Source organism: Ictalurus punctatus, chromosome 18 (assembly GCF_001660625.3).
Source record: "Ictalurus punctatus breed USDA103 chromosome 18, Coco_2.0, whole genome shotgun sequence".
NCBI lineage: Eukaryota > Metazoa > Chordata > Actinopteri > Siluriformes > Ictaluridae > Ictalurus > Ictalurus punctatus.
The window spans coordinates 17,382,916-17,406,398 of NC_030433.2; the positions used below are offsets into that span (position 1 = coordinate 17,382,916).

At 41.1% G+C, this 23,483-nt stretch overlaps 1 protein-coding gene and 1 long non-coding RNA gene across 3 annotated transcripts in view; one reads left to right on the plus strand and one right to left on the minus strand.

Moving 5' to 3' along the window:
• Nucleotides 1–1,661: 1,661 nt before the first annotated feature.
• On the minus strand, nucleotides 1,662–4,584 carry LOC108279033 (uncharacterized). Its single transcript, XR_001815445.3, has 2 exons — nucleotides 4,449–4,584; nucleotides 1,662–2,804 (listed from the first exon to the last, which is right to left on the minus strand). It is a non-coding gene; the product is annotated as an uncharacterized LOC108279033 (long non-coding RNA).
• zbtb16a (zinc finger and BTB domain containing 16a) overlaps nucleotides 3,770–23,483 on the plus strand; it is a 111,218-nt gene continuing 91,504 nt past the window's right edge. The window contains exons 1-2 of one of the 2 annotated variants that reach the window (XM_017492930.3): nucleotides 3,770–3,889; nucleotides 6,302–7,656. In XM_017492930.3, the coding sequence (XP_017348419.1) occupies nucleotides 6,395–7,656 (1,262 nt within the window). In that variant the 5' untranslated portion in view covers nucleotides 3,770–3,889; nucleotides 6,302–6,394. Of the gene's footprint in view, nucleotides 3,890–4,610; nucleotides 4,735–6,301; nucleotides 7,657–23,483 lie in introns of those variants that run through there. The other variant, XM_053687701.1, reaches the window with a different exon arrangement.

Below are 23,483 nucleotides of genomic sequence, written 5' to 3' on the forward strand. Positions count from 1 at the left end.
CAAATACAGACACATCAATCACCGATGTGGCCCTGCCCCACCACCACCACCACCACCACCACCACCTCCTCCTCTTCCTTCTGCAGAGACTTTGGAATTCCTCTGAGCGCTCCCTGACTGGAGCACATTGATTCAGATTTACAGAGAACTCACTAACCTTTCCTCTCATCAAGCAGCTCTGAAACACATTATGACACATTAAATCTAATAGCAGGCTGTATATTCACAAGGTGAGCTAAGAGGTGTAATTAGACCTACTGGATAATTGCGTACTTTTTTTGTGTCACAGGTTAATAAGAGACTTAATTGGTAACTGGTATTTGTCTCTTGTAATGTCCAAGGTGGTGCTCAGTGATTGTAGGGTCAGTTACCTCTGATTAGGAGACTTGTGTTACCTGGAAGCGGCAGGGTTAATAAGATAGCTCCTCTCCCTCCTGCTTGCTGATACCAGATCTGTATTGATCAGGAGATCACCTTGGCATCTGACCAAACAGTCACAGGCCAAGAGAGAGAGAGAGAGAGAGAGAGAGAGAGAGAGAGAGAGAGAGAGAGAGAGAGACATGGGGGGGGGGGGGTCTGGCAAACACACACTCAGTAAATAAAACTGCTTGGTCAACATTGCCATTTCAACCCATTAACAATGAGAACGGAGGCCATTCTTCTACTCCAGAGCTGGAGGAGAGAACGTCTGGTTTCATTCAGATGTCACATGTTGGGTGGGCCAATCTGAGCTAGATTTAGAGTTCCAAAGGGCATTGTAATTTTATTAAAAATCACCCTGTCCTGTGATTCTAAACATAAACCTAAAATAGGCAGGGTGAAGACATTATGTAAGGAATAAAACACTTGGGGGTGTGCTGTTATAAGAAAACTATCAATGACTTGTTGGTGTGATGAAGCTGAGCTACTGTTACCACACCAATATGGATTATTTTCCTATAACTGAGCATCCCAAAGTGCTTTATTCTTCTAATACCATAGCATTTTGCCAAAATTTTTGTTTCATATTGTACTTTTTATCTATTTGTAGTTAAATTTAATGTTGTGGAATGTCTTTGAAATGAGCTAGTTTCATGTTTGCCTCTCCTTTTTCTCGCTCTTGAAGTTAATAAGATGCAGGTTTTTATGTACTGAGAAATCGAAAAGCCCTCTGTCCTGAATACGTTCCCATGTCTGAAAAAGCAAAGAAATAGCTTTACCTTTGACTGCTGACACTGGCGACTCCTTCCATAAATGCTGACTAAACAACTCCTTACAGAAAACCATCTTTTTAACATCCATTTATGTTGAGTGTCCAGCATACAATTCCCTGTGTAAACTGTTACTATAGAAACGGTAATGTATTAGAACAGGTACATTAATATATTTTTATTTTGATTTCAATTACTGTCAGATCTGCTGTTATAGAAAATGATCAGAAACAAGAATTCTACAGCACTGTGGTATAAACCTGTGATATTGCCTTGACTGAATAAAATATATGTGTTTTGTAATGAAAGCATTTTTCTATTAAACAGTGTGAAGCATCTTCATTATTGTCATCACCATGAAGAACATAATGCCATGGTATGATTTACATTTCCATCAGATTCTGGTTCCAGCATATTGGTACCATATGGTGTTTATTGTTCACGTACCAAAAATCAAAAGCATCAATCAAATTGAAATACAAGAACATTTTTAGTGTATTATGGTTTTGTATATAAAAAATGTCATACATATCATGAAATCTAAATTGAGGTCTTGAGGATTTGCATAATGTTGTTGTCTTAGTTTAGTCTGACTTTCTTTCTAATACATGATTCCATGTTCTAAATGCTGTCATTCCTATACACACTTCGTACACCATACACACTTCGTCCAACATTAACCCCAACAGCCTGTATATTCCTGATGTAATAACTTTAAAGGTAGCTTTTAAGTGTATGTGCTTAACAGCTTGGAAAAGGCATCTTTTACTGGTCACAAGGAAGGGGGTTTTGTACAGGAGGAAATCTAGCCAAGGTCAGAGGTAGAGGTCAGAGGTCATGGAGGCAGGGCCCCGAGTCCCAGGGCATGACTGGGATTATATGAGTGTAAAAAGAGCCTATTCAATGCAGGAGCTCAAAAGTCAACTGTTAGGTCCACATCTACCTCTTCTGCCTATTGTGTAAAAGGGCGAGGAACAGTGAAAGCAAAACGTGTTCTCATCTGGAGAGTATTTGTCATTGATGGACCAAAAGAGGGACAGCAGATGTATACCACATGTAATTGATCTGCCATTTATGGTCTTACAGAGTACATCTTTAATAATCATTATTACTCCTGGGTATGAATCATCATCATGTCTACTTGTACAATTAAAGAAGCTTTGTATTGAAGTTGGCAATGAAGAGAATATTCCATCCCTTGGTTAGCTCAATACATTGGTGTGGTCAAACACTAACAAAGACATAACTGTGCACATCTGTCAGCAGCCTCTGTGTTGCAATGTGCTTCAAACATGAAGAGATTTTAAATCCTATGACTGCACTGAGATTCAGTAAGTCAAGTACAGTACAGAATTATCATTTTGCTTTCGTTTTGTTCATCCCTGATAAATCAGGGATTATGTGCAGCTTGTAGTCGTGATTATTTTTTTCTTTATCCCTGATTATGCCAGATGGGCAGGAAGCTGGGTGAAACTTTACCAGGCCTGTTGTAGTGAAACACATTTTCAAACTTTACATTTCATTTTTAAGCCTGTGTACAGGTGAGTGAAGAGGAGAGAAATGTAACAGGTGGGAGAGACAGTTGCCCCAGGATTTATGGAGCATGTGCTGTATCTGTAAAAAGAAAGAAAGAAAAACAGGAAAATTATTAAAGAAAGTCAATAATGAAACTCAATTGTTATAACCAAAGGAGACTCATCCTAATCTTGATTTCTGCTCAACACCTATTTCATATCTGTGGTGTGTTTTTTTTTTTTTTTTTTTTTGTGTGTGTGTGTGTGTGTGTGTGTTTTAATTGTGACAACTTTTTAAACATCAAAATGACTGTGATGTAAAGATCTGTAGTCTGGTCTCTGACAAGTGTTGGTAAAGGTAATGAAATGTAATAGCATCAGCAACAGCAGCAACAATAATAATTATTTAAAATATGTTCTCCAATATTTTTTAAACAATCATTTTAGTATATAGCACCTATTACAAATCTGAAATATATACATTTTTAATTTACGTAACAATTTAGTTACTTGCATTTGTTTTATTTATTTGAACAAAAATATATAATATATAAACATGCAGCATAGTGTGCTTAAAAGTAAATACATAAAATAAACATCACCCAAAAATATCAATTTAAATGTACTTAGTATCAGTTAAAATAAATAAATAAATAAATAAACAAATGACAATTCAATTTCTATGTATACATTTAGAAATAAATATTTGTATTTATTTATAAATACTGCATTATTATTATTATTATTGTTGTTGTTGTTGTTTACAAACTGTATAAAATGTGCTACAAACTAAATACACGTTGAACACAAAATAATAATAATAATAATAAAACAAAAATTGTTATTATTATTGTTTTTATATTATTGTTGTTGTTATTATTATTATTATTATTAGTAGTAGTAGTAGTAGTAGTAGTAGACTAGCTGGATGTGACCCTAGGTTTTGCAGCCTGATTTCTGCAGCCCCTCTGCAGCCCCCCTAGGTGTCTCGCTTTCGCAGCGCTCGTGCGCGAGGCGCTTAATGAAGGCGAGCGGCCGCTGACGTCACCGCGCCGTTGATTTGCTGAGGCGCGCGCGGAGGGGAGTCAGTGCGCGCGAGAGCGGGTACTGTGAACTGCGCTCTGTATGCACGAGTCTCCTCAATAAGAGCCCTGTACGGAAGCGGCGCGTGCAAGCGACCTGCAGGTGAGTAATCGGAGGGGGAGCGGGGAGCGGTACCGCGGCTCGGCATGGTCACGGCTTACCGGAAAGCTGGAGTATTTTTTGGGGGGGGGTTGGCAACGCAAGTCGGAGTGTTGTTGGCGTCAGTGCTTGACGAAATGTAACGTGTTTGCTTACAAAACACGCTTTGAGCTCAACTTCCTCGCCTGTTTGCTCGCTCCATTTAAAGCGACAGCGCAGGACACGGCGTGTTGAAACGGAGAGAAGACCAGGCGAGGAAGTTGCTTTAAGTACAAGTGGCACCGCTGTCAGTGAAGCACCTGATGCATATTACAGTCGGCGCTCATCTGCCACGCTTCACCCGTACACAGATGTAATGTTGACAGTGTTTGTTTGGAAGATCGGTGATTACACTGCTCCTCCTAGCCTCACTGTTGCACACACATGCCCAAATTACTAAATCACTGCACGAGTATTTTATTATTATTATTATTATTATTATTATTATTATTATTATTTTAAGTAAATTATTATTATTGCCCACTTTTCACAGAGTAGACCTCTATGCATCATCCATACTCACGATGTGTGCTCGGCAACTGTTTATCTCTTCTTAATGAATTCCTAATGAACGCTTTTCATGCTGATTGACTGATTACATGCAGGTAACGGCGTCATTTTCGTACAGTGCGCGCGTGAGCTGCCATTTCGCTTTAAACAGAATCACCTGCGAGCCGAAACTCGTCTGTAACTCGTCTGTAAACTCCAATATCGACCTGCTGCATGCGTGTTCTTTAATTCGCCTTGTAGACTCGGTGGTATCACAATAGCTGAGATATTGGACTCACGTGTTTCGTAGGACTCCAAAGGTTGTTATCTGATTATTTGCTGGTGGGTTTTTTTGCGCGCACACGCACAGTGCATCGTTTTGCGCTCCGGCTCAATTGCGCTGATTGCCGTTTCACCCTGAATTTATGGAGACGTGCGGTTTAACAAGTCAATGATCTTTCACTCCAAAGAATGCACGAGCGTATATTTGTTTCTTTGATTGTTTTATTTGCAGCTTGTGACCTACGCGTTTTGCAGCGTTCCGCATCGGCGCACGCGACTCTTTACTCTTGCTTATATTACGCTGTATTGAAGTTAAGAACATTTCCTCGGTGTGTTCATTCAGAGTAGGTTGGCTGGACAAGAAATAACATGCGACGTGAGCTTAAATTATTAGCAGACACATGTAAAATAATAGTATGTATTATACTGTATTAATAATGTATTTTGGGGCGATGGTTGAATCCATCTTTCTCATTGGATGCGTTTTATCAGTTTTATGAGCCTAACATTTAAACAGTGATTACACTTTAGAAGATTGAGGCTACCACACATTGTGAGTGTGTGTGTGTGTGTGAGAGAGAGAGATAATAAATATATATATATATATATATATATATATATATATATATATATATATATATATATATATATATATAATATACATACATACATACATACACATATATATTATAGTAAGAGCAATATTTACCTTTGAGTTGTCTTATGTAGAAATATTGGTGTGACTAATCTTGTAGTCATCATGTGTTAAAATGATTTATTATGTCTTATGCAGGTGTGAAAAATGATCCTTTATTTCACATCGAAATGACCCCCCCCCCCCCCCCCCCCCCCCGAAAAAAAAAAAAAAAACACCCAAACTGCCCGTCTACACGTAGACACGCTGTGGCCTATCCACTATATGGTGCTTTATTCATAATGTTATCTTTAAAGCCAAACACCTTTGTGTTGTGCTCTTTGCGCTGCAGTCGTTAATGCTTTAGTGCGTTAAAAAGCAGCTTTAGGTGGGCACGTTGTTGCCACTCAGAGCTTTTGTGACATCCTCTGTTCCAACTGTTCCTGGCAACAGCTTGCCTCACCCTCCATGCTCCGCTCCCTATCCCGCTCTGTGATGCGAATACTGAATAAGATGCCATTTCATTTCAGGCGGCTGTTGATGGGCTTTGTGAAGCAAGCTTCGAACACCAAAACAAAAGAGTGATTACAGGCAGGGTTTCCTAGTGCTAATGCAACACTTTCAGGCTTCGCATTGGGGCTGACTAGCTCTTTGCGAGGCATAGGTGGTGATTTTCACCCTTGTTGCAAGACTGGAACACAGAGGTCGTGTTGTTTGGGTAGTAATTTACAGTAGTTTGGATTTGCTGTGAAGCTTTGAGATTTAGATCTGTCGAGAGCTGACATTTCCTAAAACCGGTTACTGGAGTTTATATGTGAATCTTACAGGTTTGGACAATCAGTGTCAGAGTTTTAAATTACAGAACAACAGTCTGATACATTGTAACTTGGATCAATGAAGAGCATGTAATACACATTCCTGATTATATTTAACTGTGGCTTCTCTTGTTCTCTCTCTCTCTCTCTCTTTAGACTCACCTTATCTTGTTTACAAAGATAACTGAACAGACTGCTGAGTGGAAAGAGCGAGACTCATGAATTGGCCTGGCGGGTTACGGAGACGTTATGGATCTGACTAAAATGGGTATGATACAGCTCCAGAACCCCAACCACCCCACTGCGCTGCTGCACAAGGCCAATCAGATGCGCCTGGCCGGCACGCTCTGTGATGTGGTCATCATGGTGGACAGCCAGGAGTTCCATGCTCACCGGACTGTGCTGGCCTGTACCAGCAAGATGTTCGAGATCCTTTTCCACCGCAACAGCCAGCATTATACCCTTGACTTTCTCTCACCAAAGACCTTCCAACAGATTCTTGAGTATGCTTACACTGCCACGCTCCAAGCAAAAGTGGAAGACTTGGATGACCTGCTGTACGCAGCAGAGATACTCGAGATAGAGTATCTTGAAGAGCAATGTCTGAAGATCCTGGAGACCATCCAGTCTTCAGACGAGAACGATGCAGAGGTCAATATGAATGATGGCGGTACAGAGGAGGATGACGAGCACAAAGGGAAGCATGGCAGGAGCACTGCCAGCTCCAAGAAGCATTCCATTGAGGACAGTGGCTATATATCCACTGCCCAGCAAGCGTTGGCACTGTCCAGCATCATAGATCAGAGCCCATCTGTCTCCACTTCCTTCGGTCTCTCCACGATGAGCCCAACCAAAGCTGCAGTGGACAGCCTGATGAGCATCGGCCAGTCACTGTTACAGAACAGCATGCAGCATGGCCTGGGCACTGATCAGAACCTACAGGGCAACCCTCACTCTATAATGCCAGAGATCAAAACTGAGATGATGCAGGTGGATGACGCTAATGGTCGTGAGAGCCCCAGACCCATGGAGTCCAGCACCTCGAGCAACGGAGACCGCAATAGTGATGGTGATAAGAGCCGTGATGGGCCTGGTACCCCCACTAGAAGCAGTGTAATCACCAGTGCCCGTGGGTTACAGTATGTCCGTGAGGATGGGGGAGGAGATCACCCAACCGAGGCCAGCCACATGGGGCTGGAAAGTATGGCAGGTATGACCGAGAAACACCTGGCCTCTCTCTACGGCCTGCCACCCAACCATAAGAGTGAGGCCTTGCTCTCCATGCCTGCCTCCATGGCCTCGACCCTGCATATGTCTCCAGCTCTGGCCATGTCCATGGACTTCAGCGCCTACAGCAGCCTCCTGCCACAGAGCTTCATTCAGAGAGAGTTCTTCAACAAGTTGGGCGAGCTAGCAGCTGGCATGAAGCCTGATGGGCGTGGCGGGCAAAACGAGCGCTGCAACGTGTGCGGTGCCGAACTGCCCGACAACGAGGCTGTGGAGCAGCACAGGTGAGTGGTTTCTAATACTCATCATCTCCTGTCATGTTTCAGAGCATTGTGGAGGTGTTTCAAAAGTTTCCAGGCTTAGTTCTTCATCTTGACTGACACAGAGGAGTTTTGTCAGTCTTCACCTCAATTCACCTCATTATTTTAATTCGGGGAAAGGTGCATGCACTACCACAATACGATTAGTATTGTTGGTCAGTGAAGTGAAGAAACGGAAGATATGCATGTGTAAGTTCCTTGATTAAAGATCTCAGGTTAAGGAAGCTGCCAGCTGAAGATCATTTACAAAGGTGGCTGCTGATTGCTTATCTTAATGTTAGAGGTCAGTTTCCGTTACTACATGCAGTGAAGGTAATGCATTAATACATAACCAATTTATCCTTGTAGGTCTTTCTTGTATAAAAATATAAGTTCCTCATGAACACAGGAAATTGATCTTCCGCAAACATGAATATATTTATCCTTTAGCAAAGGAATGACGAAATAAGGAGTCAGTGTTGATGTTTTTCAGACGTTCTGCAGATTGACTTGAAGACAGAAAAGTCATTTAGAAACCATAAACCTATTCTTTCACAACTGGAGGGTTAATGATTTGTTGACTAGCAGCTGGGAATGATTATATTTTAGTGCTGTGTTTTATTTATATATATATATATATATATATATATATATATATATATATATATATATATATATATATATAATATAATATAATTATTTAGATTTTATAGGGCACTAAAAAGGTTAGAACGAGGGAAAATTTTGCTATTATAAAAATAGTATTAAAAGGTGTATATATTTTTATGTGTATGTAAAATATAATGTAGTGATATGTAATGCGATAATTCAAATCAACACAACAAAACATGAAACAAAAGGAGGTTTATAGCTCGTAAGAGGACTCTAAAGCCTTGGAAAATTACTCAGATTAAATGATCTGAAAAAACATTTCGAAAGTGTGTACTCTTTAACATAATTACATAGTTTAGAGCAGGAGCTCTCACAATTTCAGAGCTGGGGATCCCATTAAACGTAAAATAAATTTCATGGACCCTCCCAGTACAGATTTATTCCATGAACATTAATTTAATTTAATAATATTTTCCTCTATCCATTAGAGCTATATAGCTTTTTATTCCTGAGCTTTTTTTTGTGGTTAGGTTTTGGCTACATGTTTGTGAGTTATTGAGGTTTTGTGTAAACCCAGTCCATTCAAGGGATTAGTCAAACAAGCTCAAATATAATAACTTTAATAATGGTGGGTTGTGATTAAAAATTCATGGACCCCCTATGCTTCATGGACCACACTTTGGGTTAGCGTACATTTTAAAATCATCATTCAAGATTAGCAGAAATGCCTCATTTTGGTCTTGTGAGTGGTGTGTGTGTGTGTGTGTGTGTGTGTGTGTGTGTGTGTGTGTGTGTGTGTGTGTGTGCGCGCATGTGCGCGCGTGCTGCTTGAGGTGGAGCTTCAGCTTTGAGTCCTGATCATTTCCAGGCCTGCTCTAGTGGCTGTGAGAGCTCCTGGAGAGGCGCTGCTCGGGTCCATTAGCAACACCTGGGGAGAAGCCTGGTTAATGGGAAGCAGCCTGCAGTCCAGCCTCTGACCCCCACCGTGTGGCCAGTGACGAGCCTCCCACCACAGCCTTTATTAGGTTTATGAGAGGGGGGCCGAGTGTCCAGATCAGGAAATGAGGGCTGTGCGCAGGGCCTGGGCCAGCCTCCACGCTGTAACCTTTTGGCCACTCGGCTGGCCTCTGCTTCTCATCAGCATAGCTGGAGGGGGTGCTGCTGTCGAGGGATGGAAATCTCAACGCTTGGGTTTTGGAGCGTTCACCGTGTTTATGTTCCAGGGAACACAAGCAGCATCGCTTTTTACCAACTAGAATTTCACAAATGCGATACAAATTGCACAGAGATAGAAGACTGATAACTTAGTAGTGTTTATCTTCTCCTCCAAGAATTCTTTCACATGGATTCTCCTCATGATTTGCTTACATAAGCGCTTGTCTGGGTGCCACTTGCTGACTGAATGGCTTTTTTTTTTCAACACGCTTGGTTTCAGTGGTTTTATTTACTGAGTCAGTTGAGATTTTACATAATCTGCTGGAATGCACGTTGGGTAAAGTTCAAGATTTGTCTAAGATTCAGTTTCAGACCTCTTTCAGAGTATGGCTGGGAACAGGGAAGTAGATGAGCTGATTTTAACCAATAAAGAAATATTTATTAGATAAGGACCAGCTTGAGGTTGCGTCACTCTCAATGACATTTAAACATGTTTTTAGTGAAAGAGAAAAAAAAAACACTTGACAAGCTTGCGTGATGTAAAAGTTGTTGGTGCATGAGTGAATCATGAGGAGCTGACTCATTGAGCTTGAGTGTTGAAGGTGTATCATGGTGTGTGTTTAGAAAAGAAAACGATCCCGGATAAATAAAACTGGTTTGAATTCCTGTAAGTAGTACTGAATTACATGTATTTCAGTACAGGTTAATGTGGTGTTTATCCTTGTCATTACATACCAGTATATAAGTAGGCATTTTCATTTTGTCATTTCTTGAATTAATATTTACTCTTCCATTATTCTTGAAACGGAAATCATTTCCTATAGAAAAGAATTCATTACTGCAGCTGTGGTGTTTAAAAGGCTTCTTTTAATTGCCGTTTCTCTCCTTCTCTTATTGCCCATAATATCAAGTGAAGGCACGAATCCTAATTCGATTCCTTTTTGAATGCAAGTGCTGATTTTGTCGTGTGACAGAGACGGCCGTGTTTGTTTTCTAAGGCTATTTACAGGCTTGTACTCCTGACAGCTTGCGGCACGCAGGGAGACGGGTCTTGTGAGTAATTACACATTATTTCCCAGCGTCTTGTGCCAGGGACCCTGCCATCACCAGTTCCAAATGTGAAAAAATCTTTCTATTTGAAAGCTCATTTTGCACAAACAGGTCAACGTAATTAGCTATAATTGTTTCCAGGCATGGCACGGGACCATATACACGTATGCATGTGTATAAATAAGTACTCGCTTACTGCGTGGATTTAGTGTGGTCCATTTATTCAGCCGTGCCCTGAGTTATGTCATGGCGCCCCGGGCAAATCGGTGTGATGTGGATCTGGTCCAGGATGAAGCGAGAGCCGAGGAGACGGCCTGCTGGAATGGACCTCACGAGTTATGTGACGGAATCAGGGAGAGATATACGACTCTGGATTACCTAAAATGAAAGGGTTTGTTTGTTTTGCAGTCACCCGTGGTTTCCTGCCGGGACTAAATCGCAGCTCTCTTTCAGCAGTATCGCAGTTTTTTTTTTTTTTTTTTTTTTTTTTTTTTTTTTTTTTTTCCAACATAGTTTGAGTCTCTGCTTGCAGTTCTTGACTTATTTTGCTATGGAAAGCAGAGATTGTGGTGCCATGACATCAGAGACAGGATTAGTGGAATATTTTAATAACCTCCTGATAAGAAAATAATCAGCTTGCAGAGAATAGCAACAATTCAGGTGAAAGCTCATGCACTAAAAGTTCTTTTCTTGGTGTTTCACATATGGTCTAACCAAAAGGTCATCTTAGGTCAGTCCTGTTTTCCAGTTGAGCTTAACATCTTAAGTAAGGGTGTAAAGTGTGTCCTAAACCATATTTCAAGGCTTGAACATGTTAAACTAGAGCTTTATAGACTTTTAATTGCACCAAAGACACTCAATGTACATCATAACTGCATAAAATGATCATAGTTCAGTCTTTAGCCAGTCAGTAAAACTATATGACATTAACAGGAAACTGGTTAATATAAGGATATGATCTACTGGTGGTTGTTTTTTTTTGTTGGTACCAGCATTGATATTCTTGTAGAAAATGATTAAATTGTTTAACACACAACACCATTGATCTTGCCTAAATTTGGTGTGGGTGTTTTAATTCTAGTGAGGCACGTTGTGTATTTAGAAAATTGTGTATTGTCATGTGATACTTTTCTCTTCTACTACAATGCCGTTGAATTCTAGACTCATTCTAGATTGGTCGGAATTATTTCGATCAATTTTCTTTGTGCCAGGTCATAATGCACCTCTCCATCACTGCTTATTTTCCTCTAATGGCGTGCCCCTTAGTTTTTTTTTCCTTGCATATACCGTAGAACACACAGTTGCATAGAAAGTGTGTCTGTTGAAGCTGGCTACATTTCAGTCATAGACAAATTCATGTATATTGTGCTTTATCTTAATTTATTTAGGCTTTATTTATTTATGTCTCAACAAATTTAGTGGCAGTTTACCATTTGCTCCAATAGCTCTTTGTTAGTGACATACAGTGAGGGAAAAAAGTATTTGATCCCCTGCTGATTTTGTACGTTTGCCCACTGACAAAGAAATGATCAGTCTATAACTTTAATGGTAGATTTATTTGAACAGTGAGCGACAGAATAACAACAAAAAAAATCCAGAAAAACGCACATCCAAAATGTTATAAATTGATTTGCATTTTAATGAGGGAAATAAGTATTTGACCCCTCTGCAAAACATGACTTAGTATTTGGTTTAAAAACCCTTGTTGGCAATCACAGAGGTCAGACGTTTCTTGTAGTTGGCCACCAGGTTTGCACACATCTCAGGAGGGATTTTGTCCCACTCCTCTTTGCAGATCTTCTTCCAAATCATTAAGGTTTCGAGGCTGACGTTTGGCAACTCGAACCTTCAGCTCTCTCCACAGATTTTCTATGGGATTTAGGTCTGGAGACTGCCTAGATCACTCCAGGACCTTAATGTGCTTCTTCTTGAGCCACTCCTTTGTTGCCTTGGCCGTGTGTTTTGGGTCATTGTCATGCTGGAATATCCATCCACGACCCATTTTCAATGCCCTGTCTGAGGGAAGGAGGTTTTCACCCAAGATTTGACGGTACATGGCCCCGTCCATCGTCCCTTTGATGCGGTGAAGTTGTCCTGTCCCCTTAGCAGAAAAAAACCCCAAAGCATAATGTTTCCACCTCCATGTTTGACGGTGGGGATGGTGTTCCAGGGGTCATAGGCAGCATTCCTCCTCCTCCAAACACGGCGAGTTGAGTTGATGCCAAAGAGCTCCATTTTGGTTTCATCTGACCTCAACACTTTCACCCAGTTGTCCTCTGAATCATTCAGATGTTCATTGGCAAACTTCAGACGGGCATGTATATGTGCTTTCTTGAGCAGGGGGACCTTGCGCGCGCTGCAGGATTTCAGTCCTTCACACCGTAGTGTGTTACCAATTGTTTTCTTGGTGACTATGGTCCCAGCTGCCTTGAGATCATTGACAAGATCCTCCCGTGTAGTTCTGGGCTGATTCCTCACTGTTCTCATGATCAATGCAACTCCACGAGGTGAGATCTTGCATGGAGCCCCAGGCCGAGGGATATTGACAGTTCTTTTGTGCTTCTTCCATTTGCGAATAATCGCACCAACTGTTGTCCCCTTCCCACCAAGCTGCTTGGCAATGGTCTTGTAGCCCATTCCAGACTTGTGTAGGTCTACAATCTTGTCCCTGACATCCTTGGAGAGCTCTTTGGTCTTGGCCATGGTGGAGAGTTTGGAATCTGATTGATTGATTGCTTCTGTGGACAGGTGTCTTTTATACAGGTAACAAGCTGATATTAGGAGCACTCCCTTTAACAGTGTGCTCCTAATCTCAGCTCGTTACCTGTATAAAAGACACCTGGGAGCCAGAAATCTTTCTGATTGAGAGGGGGTCAAATACTTTTTTTCCCTCATTAAAATGCAAATTAATTTATAAAATTTTTGACGTGTTTTTCTGGATTTTTTTGTTGTTATTCTGTCTCTCACTGTTCAAATACAACTACCATTAAAATTATAGACTGATCATTTCTTTGTCAGTGGGCAAACGTACAAAATCAGCAGGGGATCAAATACTTTTTTCCCCTCACTGTAGCTGCTAACTTATTCTGCATTTAAATATGCTTATACATATAATTAGTGCTGGAAAATAGATTAGGTTTACTTGGTCCGACGTGCATGTTTGGTTTTTTGTAAACTTGAGTGCAGTAGCAATGGACGTTCGCACTACGGTACAATAGAACCTGAGTTCAATTAACTGACGTAACTGGCTCTTCCACCAGCTAGATCTTAATGTGGTATTATTTTATAACGACCTTTACAGTTGCATGAATAAACGGTTTGATTCCGCAGATTAAAAGGCCCAACCCGGGCTTCCTGGATGCACCTAGCACCCCAGTTAGCCTCGGTGTTTAAACAGGAGCCCGGTCTTATCTTTGAATATCGGAGGCACTGATAATCCTGCACTCTCCTCTCCAGTACACCAAGAGCAGATTGGCCCGATAAGCTTCATGGAGCTTGTGAGGTGAGATAACACCAGCGTCAGGCTGCAGCGATGTGAGAGAGGCAATGAGTGCAGCTGAGCTTCACCACAAAACCACCAACGCTCACGCAACAGCATAACAAACTGTGACTCCGAGCAGCACTCGAAGCCAGACCATGTGGCTTATAACGATCACTCACTGCTGTCCAACACTTTGGCTGTAAAAGTTATAGTCACCATTTGCACAAAAAGAGATTTGGTGCATTTAGTTCACTGTGTGCTTTTAGACAGTATAATGCTCTTCATATCCAGGACATCATGCACCTTCTCCATAAACTTGGCCCACAAGTTTTTCTTCCAGTCTCCCACAGAGGTATTGTCTTTTACTAGTTGATTTCCATAATCAGTTGGAGAAAACATGGCCAAATGGGACACCCAGCCAACATCTTAAAGAGCCCTTGAAATTCCAAGGGCCTATAAAGGTGCCATTAAAGTTTGTCCATTTATCTGCCCTGTTTTGTGTAAAATGTGCCTTTCACCAGCTGATTGGATTGAGTTAATACAGTCCCTAACTCTTTAACAATATGCTAATTGAGTATGATGATAATTAAACCTATGTGACTTTCAGCTTGGCCAATTAAAATAGCTTCATTCTGACTTGCTTTTTTTTTTTTTTGTCAGAAAGGTTGCCTTGGAAAGGAGAAAATGGGTTGTAGAATGAACCCTTTATATTAATTTATTATGAAGAGGTAAGACATGCCTTCATGATGTTAATTCTAATTTCTTTTTTCATTTTATTTGCAGATAATTTCTCCAATCAGATACCCTTAATTGCTCATTATATTGTTTTGCTTAGCAGGTATCTGTGTCGGATTTAAGTCGTCTTTTTATTTTTCCAAAGTCTTTTTATTTTTAAAATTTTTTTTATTAATTCATCAATGTATTGAGCACTCACAGGCACTCCATTTGATAGCTGTATGTGATTTTATTATTTGATCCCTCTCACAGGCTTTGATTCTATCATTGCACATCATGGAAAAACTAAACTACTTCCTACTGAATAGGAAGATTCTTCTATATTTCTGTACAATTGGCAAGCTCTAGATTTTTATTATCTAATAAAACTACATGTCTTGCTGTGCTTTATAAGTAGCTATCGTTTGTTTATTAAACCCAAATACAGCGTCCGCTGGCGGACACCCAATTATGGACAGGCTTTAAAAGGCCTTGGTTGAACTGTAAAGATTTACACCGGCACCCCTCTGATCTGAGATCTGGCTTCTGTCTTCCCTGACGAGAAGTGAGATGTATCGATTAAAGAATTATCACAGGGTTACATCACATGAATTGGACCACGTGTCTTTACTACAGCACAGGACGAGTGTCAGAGCATCTCTCCAACAAGTAGCTTGTTCTTGCTCCATTTTGTGATTTTTAAAAAAAAAAAAAAAAAAAAAAGATTGCATTTTTATTGTCACCGATGATAAATTTACATAAAAGTGTCACTGACTCACTGTAGGCTTTACAAAATAAGAAGCAGTGTGAGTGAGTCTGGCATGAATACCAAGTAAAAGTAAATGCAGATAGGCAGACAAGGCAGCCTCGTCTTATTAAAGCGATAAGCATCGTGTGCCCTAGTGGAGAGACAGGCTGGTTGTGCACAGGGCTTTCTAACCGAGGTGCTTTTCACTAGCCGTCTCCTTATCTGCAGCCTGCAACTGGAGATGAAGGGATTACAGTCCGAGCAGAGTGCTGGGAGCCCAGGACGGTGCCAGGTGGCACACCAAGCCTTCTGTGAACATCTAAAGCCATTCTGCCTCACCACACACACATACAGAAATCAGGTTTAAGCAGTGGCCATAGCGATGGAGATGAAGCGAGCACAGGCTAGCGAAGATAACAGGGCGGCGTAAAGAACGAAGGAGGCCTTGTGTCCTATTTTTTTATTATTTTATTTTGGCTTGCTCCGAGCCCTCCCTCACCTGGCCACTGGTGTTGAATAGCCACTGGTTAACGGGCGTCTGACCCTCTACCCATCAAGCAAGCTCGGCTTAAGGAGGCTTTAGTCGAACTCTCTTTTGTCACCACGGGGTTCTTAGATAGGCTACTGTTCTGCTATGCACCTCGTTAAGGAAGGGAAGGAAAGCGGAGGCAAGTCAAATCTATCCGCCTTTCAGATGTCTTCACATAAGAAAAAAGAGAAAAAAAACAACACTTTTTCATACTTTTTAGCTCTCACACGTGTTATATTGCCACTCAAATTTCTGGGGAAACCCGTAACATTTTCGCAGGCCCGTATAACAGTTTGTGCTCCCTGTTACAGAGGATTTAAAGTTCAAGAAATTAAGCAGCTAAAACGAATTAATTATCCAAAGAACTCTATTTTTTTTTTTGGTATGTCAATCAGATCCAGGATCTCTTCAGGTGGAGCAGTAAGAGACTGATGTGGTTTGAAATGTTCAAAATAGCTGACATCCTGAACGAGAGCACTGCATTCACCGTGTTCACAAATTACGAGCAAACAGTCTAGGACAAAAATTTGGGAATTTTTATATTATTGGTCGTTTGTGTAAATTAGTTTAGTTTAAAAAAGGTGTTAATTTGTGATGTTACAAATGTAATCCTGATGCCTATGCCTGGTATAACGTGTGGGAATATAAAGTGTAGTAATCTAACCTAATGTAAAGTAATGAGCTAGTGCATTTTGGAAGATGTCCTAAATGTGTGGCCATTATGAATATGTTGTAATAATAGAAATATATGGCAGGTAAAGTCCTCAAACAATGTACTTAAGTACCTACTCGTGTTTTAAAGTTGTGTCAACGAAAATGACCAGCATCCCTGTGTTCTACTTATTTCCAGGAAAAGTTTCACTGCTTTATGAAAGTGTTTTCATTCAAGTGGTCTTTATAAGCCAGCAGTTTCCTCTTTCCGGCAAAGTACAGTGTTTTAATCCCATCAATTTCCCATTAGCATCTGGTTTCTGGCTCTTGCCACATGAAAGAAGACATGTCGGTTCCCCCTCGGTGATTCTAATGCGCTGCTGAGCTCCGTGCACAATGAAGGGCCAGAGCAAAGAGCCAAGCCAAGCGTGCATGGGGGCTGTGTGAATGCACTGCTGGGGCTCCGGAATCCCCTGGAAGTATCAAATCAGAGCCTTCCACGGGCTTCCACCAAGAGGGGCTCTAATTAGCTGCTTTGTTGCCTGTTGAATAGGGTGCCAGAGACTGGCAAGGGGCCCCCGATAGAGCGATACAAGTGTGCTAAGAAGGGGGCCATAAAATACCCATCACAATAGATTTGTGTACAGCCGGGACAGGTAGGAGAACTCCATGTGCTTGTTTATCTGTTAAACCTGTCCTAGTGTTGGTTCAGTAGTCTTTGAAAACAATATTGGTGTTGCTTCATATATGGTATCCCATGCACTGGAGTGTTTCTTTCCTTCTCTATTTTTTTGGTTTGGCGCAAAGAAGCCTCACTCTGTCTCAAGGCATTATCTTGAGCAGGCGGCATTCAATGGACAAAGTAAGGAAACTCAAATCCGCGTGGTATGTTTTAAGCCGCATTGTAATCCTGGGAGATCAGTTGGATAAAGTGTGGAATGAAGCTTAAAACCATAATTAATTTATATATTTGCTGACTTGAGGCACCCGTTGTGACTGCCAGTAGGAATGGCTGGATGATGGATGGCATGCCCTTAGGAGACTGAGCCTGGGAGAGTGACGGGGTTCGAAACACTTACATTATGGAATTCATAATGCGTCTAATTCAATAGACGAGGGATGATTTCACCAGGCACACTGCTCTCATTTATGCCCGAAGCAGGCTCTTTCTCTTTCCCTCAGTACAAATGGTCATTACGTGGTCAACAATACAACCGTTAAGGCTCACTTTATCATCCATAAGAGTAAGACCATTATGTAAAACTGAAATATTCGACAAATCTTTAAACCATGCCACTGTTGTTTTCTGATGCTCCTATACAGCCATATTGTTTGTGGTCTGCACTTTATCATTCTTATGACCTGTTCAAATCCAAAGTGAGTATACACGAGTCGAAATGTGTTTCTGTGGATGAATGAATATAGCTCTTACCCCTTTTTTTATTTTTTTTTTATTGCTCACCCATTTTTGACTTGTCACTGAAAATAGGGGTTGGATTTTTATTGACGCGTTACAGGGACTTGAGCTTTCTCTTTTCAGTTCAGGCTGAAGTATTTTATGTTCCCTCGCTGTCTGGAGTCCAAAAGCCATTTCGTTTACTGGACTGATCACCAGTGCAGCCCGCTGTGACAAGTCATGACTCAAACCGCATCATTTCTGCTGTTTGTGTCCATGGCAGGGCGATACAGATGATGCTGTCAGGAGGCGCCGTACACCATTAGGCATAGTGTGATGCAGAGTCTCCATGTTTTCTTCCCCCAGCGTGCCATCCTCTGTAGCCATGTCTTGTGATTTTGTGCCCTGAGTTTCCTGTTTGACCTCCGCAGTGAAGGAAAGTCACATTAATTCTGGGTCTTTCATTCATTGACTGTATATAGAAACTGAAGTCCTTAACAGGTGTTTGTGCCTTATCGCCATATCATGTCTTATCTCTGGGCCTCAGCTTCCTGTACCCTAACACTTGCTTCAGCGTGAGGAAGTATTTCACTTAGCCTCTGACTTCTTGTACATGGACACACACAAACACACACAAGTCCTCAGCGAGTTCTGGCTGGGATGGAGGCTCACCATCACCAGTTGCATTTGCCACAGATGGCATCGGGTGCTGATGGTAAATGGTGGGCAGGACAAAAGACAAGCTTGTAGAACCAGTTTGCTTGTTGTCACAGATTAAGCAAATGGACTCCCAGTTTCTTATTGGTAAAAGTTGCATCACAACTTGCCTGTATAATGTGATTGTTTCTGGTGTTATTAATTTTAAACAGTTAAAACGTCCCATTTTAGCACTAATACCATGCCATAGAGCTGTTTGTTTAACCTCTGGCTCAGTGTTGGTGATTTGGAACTCTGCAGTAAGTTTTGGCCAATCGATCGTGTAGAAAAGCACAGAAGTGTTGGAGCTCAGGGTCCGGGTCTGCCTGGCTTTAAATCCCACCTCTGTAGATATAGTGCTGGGAGCCTGGGGGTCTCGGAGCCATGAGAGCCTCCATTGTGAGAGGTCGGCTATGTTACAGTAGAGTGGATGCAGGGGTCTCGTTGCAGACAAAGGTGGGGTCAAACAGGCCCCCATTATTTACAGTAGTCCCTTTCATTGCCCTAGTGAAACAGGAGCCTCCAGGGGCCTCATGGGAAAAGCAGTGTTTTTGCTCAGTCAGGCCTTCAGTAAGGTCAAAGAGCAATGTGGGTGGGGGCAGCTGACTTCCAGGGGCTTTCATAGTAAGGCTTTTTTTTATTATTGATCAGCAAAGAATTCTGTCACACAGGCAAAGTTTAGAAAAGCCAAGTGGGGGTGACATTGAGTGGTCAGGACCAGAGCTGTTCAGATTGTAGGACGGGACAGAACACACCACTGTCATTCTCGTCACATGCACAAAGGACTTCGCAGACAATGTAAAAGCTTTCTTTTGTCTGCATTCTTTCGTCAGATTGGGATGCAGCGCTCTACATAATTTTGTTCTACCACATGAAACCTCTTGCCACTTTCTCCATTTTGGTAATAACACTGGCCATGTGCTTCGACGTGTTATTGATTAACACTTAGATGCAAGTCGACACATTTAAACTCGTCATATGCCTTCTCGTTGGATCCAATCCCCCAAAGCCGTTTGAAAGCAGTAATATTTGTTTTCTTTCATTAAGAAAGAGAAAGTGGTGCAGCCAACTCTTAGCTCTTCTAAGCACGGTGCAAAAGCACCATCTGCCAGCAGAATCCCACGTAATCTTGGCGTAATCTTGATTTAAATGTTCGAGAAGAAAGAGAAAGAGCGAGCAGGCAAAGAAAGTGAAGCTTACATCTAACCCACAGAACAGGACCGTCTGCTGGAACAGGTTTTATTATTTTTAGTTACACAATGCCAGGAGGGTCAGAGTTCAGGGGCAGAGGTCTGTATTCCGGGTGGGGTGGTGGGGTCTAGCATGACCCCAACCTTTAAGCCCTTTGTCCTCAAGCTTAGTTTGACAGAGGCTTTGAATTTGGTTTATAAAAATGCTGGCCAGTCAATGTGAGGAAAGAACATTTTGTTTAAATTATAAAAAAGTGTGCTTGAAGATCCCATACAAGTGAAATATTAATCGGATCATAATTTTCTTTCCGAAGGTACCAAACTCTGGTACTCTGGTTTGTTGCTACAAAAAGCAACATCTCCTTTTTCTTTTTAGATTTATCAGCCTTTGCTCATTTTGTCCTTCCACTCCACTGGCTAAAGTCATTTCCGAGCTCCACTTCCAGCCCAGTCGGCATGAGCACTACATCTCTCTCGATCTTGCTGGCCTTCCAGGGCCAAATAGAGTTGTGCGAGGCCTGTGTGAGCTTCAGTGGCCTCGACTCCTCTCCCCCTCGCCCCATTGTCTCTGCATCCCCTCTCCCCCTCTATTGTGATGAGGTAATGGCTCCTTCATTCTGGGCCTGTCAGCTGTGCTCTGTTGTCTAATGTGTGGAATGGTTAAAAATAAACCTTTTGTGTACACTAGCTGGAGAAAATATCCAGTGAGTGAGGCCTGGAGTCTAATGCAGGGAGGGGAAGAATGCTAGTGATCGGGCAGTGCATATGCTTCCAACAGATACAAGGCAGAGAAAAGCAAGCTATAGATGGATTACATTAATGGTCCTGAGGCAAGCCTGGTCATGAAGTATTGGATCAATAGTGGCATGTTTTTTGGTTCATTTGACATGTAATGTGTTCATGATGTGAAAGGATTAAGGGGTTTTTAACGTAAAAGAAGTTCTGATTAAAGGAAAAATGAAACTCCCCTTAAACAGAGTAGTCAAATGTGATCATACTGCTTTTTTTTTTTATCTTCTGTGCCATGTAAACACTCAGAGGTCAGATAGCTTTCCTGTAAGCTGGACTACAATCGGGAATGTTGCCACAGCCTGAATCCATTTCGCCTGCGTCTCAATCCAGAGATTCTTTGACCTTTAGCAATATTTTACTCAAAATTCTTTAAAACCAATGTCTGATCAGGAATGTTCATGAGTACAGCTGAGAGTTCAGGCCTCAAACCAGTTAAAGGAATGAAAAATAAAACCAGAGCAAATGATATCTTAAGCTTTGGATACTGCATAAGTTAAAATTAAAATTCTGAGAGATTTAAGATGTGGCATCTCACATTTTTCCCCACTGATTTTTCTGCCTAATAAAAACTTATGGGAAGCACGCTAACGGCTAGTTTTTGAACTGGAAACATCGAAACTCATACAAAAAACATGCTTTCCCTTTACTACAAGATAGCAAAAGCAAAACAAACATGGAGGCCTTACTTGGAGGTTCAAGATTGATTTTTTTTTCAGGATTGATTTTTCCATAATCAGTTTGGTTGTGATAGTTTTTTAAATGTACAGTGTAAGGGCATTCATACTCCTGCTACAACTCAATTAGTTTGTTCTTCATTGAGGAGCTACACTGTAGCAATGAGCCTGCTTGACGTTTCTTTATCTAATTTCTTTCTGAAAAATTTTCATTGGGTGTTATTTTCAGAAATCCAAATTAATATTAAATGAACTTGAATAAACACAAAGTGTAGTTGTAAAAGCCTTTGGTACATTGGGTTCTGTCCATTACTGATTAAATTGGTTTCAGATTTATGTGTCGCAGCCTGCAGAGATCACAAGGTTATGTGGTTCATTGTTGTATGTTATAGGAATTAACAATATCCCTAGAATGAAAGAAGTTTAATGTACAATGTAAATGTAAGGTTTTCTCCCCTCCTGTACTCGATATATTTGCAATTTAATTGTCATTAAATATTGCCCTTGGCCATTATTTTGTGTGGGAGCACAAGAATGGAAATATTAAAATATTGGTTGTCCCACTTTTTTTTTTTTTTTTGCTGCTTTATGAGTGCTAGGTTGTAATCCCATTGTGTTGGAAAGCTCTGCCTTGCATTGTTTATTCTCCTCCATCTCCTTGACACAGCTGGGCAAAGGTGAGTGCTTGCAATGCAAACGGTCAGAATTGGTCGTCTCAAGACTGTTGTTCTGTCGAGTTGGATAGGGTGACGTCATCTCGCTTATGACATGTAATAAATGCTGAGAGAGGCCTGAATCTCAGCCTGAAGGCCACGAGCTTCAGAGCTGCAGCTATATGGGCTTTCAGTGGTGCGAGTTTCTCCGGCTTTTGCTTGGCCTCAAGGTCTTGACCCGCGCCTTTGTTCCGTGAGTCCGATTTTCCTCAGCGAGAAGTGGGCTCTTGGAGCACCCTCGACCCCCTGCTGAGTCTTCTACTTCACCATGTTAATAGTGGCACTGGAACTAATTTTCAAACCTCAGAAACCTTGAGACCCTGCATTGTCTTCCCAATTCAAAGAATCTGACATTGTTTGCACTGTGAGCGCTTTGCCCTTTTTGGGCTGTTTGTTCATATTTTGTATTGTGAGGGAACTTTTTTTGTGAGGGTTACTTCTTGTTTTTCTGTACACAAATTTAGCAAATACTTCTTAAAAGAATATTTGATCAAATTGACACCTTGGTCAATAAGTCTAGGCATGCTTTGTGTCTGACATTGTTCCTAATTATATTTTCACTGAATGTGTAATGTGAGTTTATCTTTAATAGAATACACCTGCATTAAAGATAAATGTATTTTGCAAGACAAAAGAAGGCTGTTTGTCTGTTTTAATGTGTATTCACTTATTTCCTGCTTATATTAACCTTGACTTTTTTTTAGCCTACACACAGACACAGAGGCAAGACTCGTTATATGGAGGAAATGTACAGGACTAGACAATTGTTGATCTCTTGTTTTCCCTCATGCCTTTGATTTACTCTCTGGCTCCATTCAGAGTGACAGAGGGAGCACTTTTATTATTTTATGGGAGCAATGCAGAATTCTTTCAAAGGTGCTGGATCTTGTCCTTCACTTCCAGACCTACATTCTCACACCTGGTGTGAGACTTTCACTGTGTTTGTGTGGGTATGTGTGGCTGTCCGTCTACCTTTGTGTCAGAGTTGTGTTTTAAATGTTTCTATTCTAAGGGCTAGTTCAAGCAAAAAACAAAAAACAAACAAACAAAAAAAAACTTGTCATCGTTTGACCTCTGATCAGCAAACACATTTTTGCTTTTTTAGATTTGCACTGGAGATATGAGGCAAATTTCGCTAATACAAAAGAGGAGTAGTAACAATAACACTGTTAGTAAGCTGCATGTATAATCACACACTCTTGAGTTGAGATGTTGAGTTGTTCAGTATCTCAGACTTTATTTATTTTAGCTATTTATTTTTGTAAAACTGAACATCACAGAGATGAAAACATTTTTGAAGCCAAATCGGTTGCATTCTCAGTTTTGTGTCTCTTTGCACCAAACTTCATCGAAGCCAGACATTGAAGAACTTTGATGATTTCTACCTGCAGTTTGCTAAATTTTCTTGGCT